The 5,642-nt window shown below is 32.9% G+C and overlaps 2 protein-coding genes across 3 annotated transcripts in view; one reads left to right on the top strand and one right to left on the bottom strand.

Annotated features, from left to right (window-relative positions):
• Positions 1-2,476, top strand: part of LOC109537940 (serine-rich adhesin for platelets) — a 32,805-nt gene extending 30,329 nt beyond the window's left edge. For both annotated transcript variants that reach the window (XM_019904928.2, XM_019904929.2), the window contains exon 11: positions 1,039-2,476. In XM_019904928.2, coding sequence (XP_019760487.2) covers positions 1,039-1,226 — 188 coding nt within the window. In that variant the 3' untranslated portion in view covers positions 1,227-2,476. The remainder of the gene's footprint in view (positions 1-1,038) is intronic.
• A 1,377-nt stretch (positions 2,477-3,853) lies between these two features.
• The window catches only part of LOC109537958 (protein disulfide-isomerase A6 homolog), a 3,806-nt gene continuing 2,017 nt past the window's right edge, over positions 3,854-5,642 (bottom strand). Inside the window, exons 3-5 of the mRNA XM_019904959.2 lie at positions 5,297-5,533; positions 4,553-5,241; positions 3,854-4,211 (exon numbers count right to left, since the gene is read on the bottom strand). Of these exons, the coding sequence (XP_019760518.1) occupies positions 4,049-4,211; positions 4,553-5,241; positions 5,297-5,533 (1,089 nt within the window). The 3' untranslated portion in view covers positions 3,854-4,048. The remainder of the gene's footprint in view (positions 4,212-4,552; positions 5,242-5,296; positions 5,534-5,642) is intronic.

The following is a 5,642-nucleotide window of genomic DNA, read 5'->3' as shown; positions in this document are numbered from 1 at the left end:
TTTTTCGAAGTTTCTCAAGAACCATTCCAGCCACAGAATTCGTTTTGGCATCGTTGGATAGAGAATTGAAAACCCGATTCAGTCGTAACAACGTGAGTGAGGAAATTCGAATAGTTTTGTCCCAGAAAGCGAAATTTGAATATCAGACACTTATGTTCAAGATTATGCCAAAATTTCATGTTTTCCGTCCCATTTTTGCTCATTTCTCGGAGGCAAAATGAGCAACAACGCACATTTGTACATCATTCTAGACAGAAATAAATGGCCTTTTTAGAAAGCGAACCACGGATGGGGAAATGTTGGCAGTTTTCTCAAAAATGCTTGAATTCAAGAAGTTTGAGATTTGCGTGGTTTTTTTGAGTTGCAAAATCCACTTGAACATGACGCTGCTTTTTTCGAAGTTTCTCAAAAACCATTCGAGCCACAGAATTCGTTTTGACATCGTTGGATAGAGAATTGGATCCGCCCTTGCCCTCAGCGAAGTGGCTCCGATGTCTGAAGAAAAACTCATTTAGAATCTGACCAGAGCCTTTTTTTAATAACAAATAGGAATGAACAAAAAGTTAAGAATATTTTAAGCTTAAATGTATACCACTAATAAAGTGCACTAAGACCTTCAAAAAAGTTATAGTATGATTTTTTTGACTAAATTAATTTAATAAGAAAAAAAAACGCTAACATCGGCGTTTTTTCGTTTTCTGAGTAAACAAATGAATGAATTTTGATTTAGTTTGTCTTATATTGTAGGTATTTTTAATACTTGAAAAAAGTTATAAACTTTTTTTCAATAGCATCAACGGTTCAAAAGTTACCCCTAGTACCGGTTTCGAGCCCGTCCTGGGGTGCCTGAGGTTGGCGCTTCTCGAAATCTGTTTTCAAAATCACTTTTTCAAGAGCTCATAACGACTCTATTGATGCCGAAAGCTTTTCATTGTTCAATCCGAAACATGTTAAATAAAGTCTTAAATTTCAAGTTAAAATAATGGATTATCTTTTTCCAACCTTTTTTTATATGTTTAAGATGTATATATTTTTTAGGACGTGGTGCTGCAATGATAATTGAAAGCTTGTGCTTGTTCTACCATATGAAGTGTTTCAAATGTTGCGTCTGTCACATCGAGCTTGGAGACGGACGTATTGGCACAGATGTTCGAGTTCGAAATCAAAAACTACACTGCCATAATTGTTACTCTAGTGATGATGGTGTAAAATTTAGTTGTGTTTGATGGTTTCAAAATTAATAATTTTCTAAGATACCACGCTAGCCCCATTTGTTCAGTCTCCTTTACAATTTTATTGTAATTGATTAAAATCGTAAGACTCATAGACCTCATTAATTTTGGTTAAGTGACATTTTAATACTTCTCCGAATTTGCGTGATGTATATAGAATGGTTAAGTATTTTGTATATATCTATACATATTTAGAAAATGTTATATTTTTGCCTTATGTTTTGTATAGTTTAAGTTTAACAATATAGCCTTAAGAATTATTGTTAGTTTTGTTGGTTGTATTTATAATTTACATATTTTTTTAGTCTCAAGATTAGGGACTAGAATCATACCGTTATATTAGGAGTGTTTTTGAAACAGTTTTCAAATATTGGCTTGTTTCTTTTTGAATTTAAAAATATTTACCACTAAACTATATACATATAGGTACTAATGCAAAGATGATCTGAAAGCAAATTGCCATCAAGTTTTGAACATTGTTATATCTCTTTCTACAATCATTTTTGTAAGTTTATTTTGTAGATTTTTCATCGTTAACTTGATACGTGTTAATATATTATTGTCCGATTTATGTGTACTTTTGTAATGTGGATGGATGGTAATCTATAAGCAATGAGTCATAGGGCAGCATAATCATAATTTGAATTTAATGCAACATGTATTTACAATAATATTTAAGATAATAAAAACTTTATTTCTCAAAAATTCAAGCATGTGAACGAATTTAGCCAGCTGAATAAATAATTTGGTTAATATTATTCAAAAATTTACTTAAATAACAGGAAGTTTTCTTGTAATTTAATTCACATCCACTTTTTAACTTAAGTTTAAAGTTCCCTTCAACTAAATAACAATATTTTTTTAATAAATTAAACATTTGCATAATCTTGCCCTGTCGTTTTGTATTTAGTTTTATGAACACCTGCTTTATATATAGGTAAAAGTGCATATGTACATACACATGTTTATGTGAGCTTTAGTTCTGAGCTTCCTTTAATTATATGTATATGTGACTCTATGGACCATTGCTTTTGCGTCACCATTTTTATTAAACTTATTATGTTCTGGGATACTTGCTAGGCGATAGTAGGGTTACAGTTTATACCAGAAAATGTTCTATTTCATATAAACATTTCACCAAATACCAAATTATTTAAGATTATTAGGATTTATTAATAAGAAATTAATTAAGAGTTTATAACGTCATATTATCAATTTATTTGAATAATAAATATTGAAAGTTATTGTTTTTTTGGTTAGTTTTCATATATATTCTAATCGATGGGGTGGCAATGTCTATTCCCTGAGCCTTGGAATTAGTTTCAAAAAGCTCATTACAATTAATCTGAAATTTTTAACCATTTCGGGTGTCCGTCGTTTTTAAGTTTAACGTTACTTCGATATTTGGTATATCAGTAAATGCTTCTTGAAAATGTCCTTACGTCGGATGTGAATGCGATAGCTTAGTAAACAAAGTTGATTTTTCGGCGAAAATTAAACAAACATTGCAGTTAATGCGGCGACATTTGTATGCCAAATTAAATACTCGCTCACCGATCAATATTTTGCTCAATTTTCATACAACATGGAAATCTTTTTAACTTGATGTGTTGTTAGGTGCTGGACAATTGTTTGCAGATCCATCAAAATCAAAGTAAAGCATTCACAAACCATGCCATGATTTGCGAATGCTTCAAATTAATTGCATTATTAAGAGCGATGGAACTTGATTCTCTGAGCTCTCAGGTCAGACGTTTGCTCCAAATTTTTTAAACTTTGAGTTCGTACAGCTTGATATGTTGTACAAAAGAAAAGAAACTAAAGGCGAGATTCACATTCAAGACAGATCAGGATTTTCGACTGTTTTCCTCTACTCGCATCATTGAAAGCGACGGAACAATTAACTTGATTTGCACACGAGCTCTCGCATCTTTTTACAGATTTTTAAAAACCCTTTCAAATTGCATTTTAACATTGAATTTGTTAGTGATTGATGAGTGGGGAACTTTAGTAACAGTTAAACATTTTATAATAATTATACAAAAAAAGCGAAATTTCGGGAAACTATAAAAATGTGTGATTTACAATGTTGCTACACATAAAAATGAACCAAAGAAATTATGTAGTACAATTTTGAACTGAATAGTAGTCTTTAAGGAACAAAAAAAAAGAGAACTTGCACCATTTTCAAAGTAGTTATATTTGTTTCTTCATTAACCACGAAAATTTCTAAAGATATAAGCAATGAAAAATTTTGCAGATTTTTTTGAAACGGTTCATAAATAAAAAGTTTATAGTAAATTTTGTATTTCATTTTCATCAACTATTTTTTTGTTAAAATGGACTTACACCACTTTCGCGAATTTCTATATGCGGATAAATGTAGAAAAGTCTACGCCCAGGTGGTAATTTGCTGCATAGCCAAGCCAAATGCTTTTTGCCAAAATAATTTTCAGGTCTGCCATGCTTCAATGTATTATGATTAATGCAGAGACCACAGACTACACACTATTAATGAATAATTAATGTGTAGGTCTGGGAGTGTTCAAATATATTTGGGACTGAAATGGAGGCATACATAATTTTATGAAAACCCAACTTGGTAAGAGAAACCCACGTTATTTTACAAAACTGAACATTTATTAATAAATACCTACATTTTACAAAAATCGGGATACTCAAAAGTAGCATACTTGAAAAATGCCAATAATTCGTACTTTTTCATTGTTATTTAGCAAAAGCAACACAGAAAATCCAAACATTAATTTCGGCAATAATAGAAAATTAGGTACAAAATAGAATGGCTTTTCAGTTAATTACAGTTCATCTTTGCTACTATCATCGAAATCGATATCTGAAATACCGACCAATTCTTCTGGTAACTCTCCATCCTTTCCATCCCAAGGATCCGTATTGCGTATTTTTCGAAAGATGTCTCCATTTAAAGGTGCTGTATAACCCTTTGCATAGGACAAATCCCTGAAAGTAAAATTTATTAGAACGTGTTTCGGTTAGCTTCAATTAGTAATTTATTATAATAAATATTAAAACATTCAACCAATAGCTACATAGATTCGGTAATTAGTATAAACTTGGAGATGATGACAAGAAAATTTGTAAACTTTACTAACTCACATCAAACTTATGAAACTTAACTGTTAGCAAGGTGCAGTAAATGTATTTTTAAGCGTTGTTAAAGATATTTGAAGTTATTAACCGCTAACCGTAAGCCAAAACGTACATATTAAAATTGCAACAATTAAATTGATCCATCGCAAATTTCCAGTTTCTCAGACAGCAAATACAACAAAATTTATTACCTTAAAAATTCGTATATGCCCTCTTTCGAGAAGGATCCTCTAAGAATTGAAAACTTCTTCTTCTTCGCATTTATTACAGCCATGGCAGGGTAACCAGATCCTCCAATATCAAGGGCATTTTCCAATTCTGTCTGGGCCCCTGCTTCGGACCAGACCCACCCCCACATTTTCTTCTTAAATTGTGCCCCTAAGTCGGTCAAGATTTTAAGATAATTGTTCCTGCATTCCGACTGACAATCTAAAATGTGAGGTAATACCGCCACAACGCAAAGCGATTGGTCTTCACACCGTTCCCTAAATAGAACGTCAGATAAAATCTGAGTAACTTCAGGTGGTGTAATACTGTCGGCAAATTTGTCTAAAGCCCATTGCACAATTTCACTCGAGGTTCGCCCTCCATTATATTCCGAAGCTGACATAGCGGATTTTTTACCAGAATCAAAGAATTTAATAGTTGGGTATCCTTGAACCTCATACTGGCTTGCTTTCTGCTTATTCACAGTGGCATCAAGAGCCCCAAGCTTTACTTTTCCTTTTAATTCTGTTGCTGCTTTCGCCCAATGAGGAGCTAAGTTCTTGCAATGGCCACACCACGGTGCATAAAACTCAACGAGCCACATATCGTCTGACTGCAGCACCAGTTTGTCAAAATTGCTGTCAGTTAGTTGAATAACGCCTTCACTTGAGTCCTAAAAATACGGGAATTAATTAGACTTGCGGATTTGAAAAGCTGATTAAGCTTACATCTGAAGATCCGCTCGAAGATCTGCCACTCCTCCTATCCAAAGCAGCTTTGACTTTTGCTTTGGCCGCATTTACACCAGCCTTTACAATATCCTCAGCAACTCTATTGCCATTATAATCTGCTGGCGTATATTTATTGGCACCAAATACTTTAAGAGTAGGAAATCCTCTAACATTATATCGTTCAGCGAGCTCCTTATGTTCATCAGCATTCACTGCACCAACTTTTACTACTCCCTTAAATAAATTATATATATAAACAATCTTTATTTCCTACAGAAAAAGGCTATCGACCCAATCGGTCTTTCTGCCCTTGTGTAGTACATATGTGTCTTAGCCTAGCTTA

Source organism: Dendroctonus ponderosae, unplaced genomic scaffold (assembly GCF_020466585.1).
Source record: "Dendroctonus ponderosae isolate FM_Combo_2020 unplaced genomic scaffold, Dpon_F_20191213v2 Dpon_F_20191213_1, whole genome shotgun sequence".
NCBI lineage: Eukaryota > Metazoa > Arthropoda > Insecta > Coleoptera > Curculionidae > Dendroctonus > Dendroctonus ponderosae.
The sequence above is the reverse complement of the archived record's forward strand: the minus strand, read 5'-3'. Positions and strand labels throughout refer to the sequence as shown.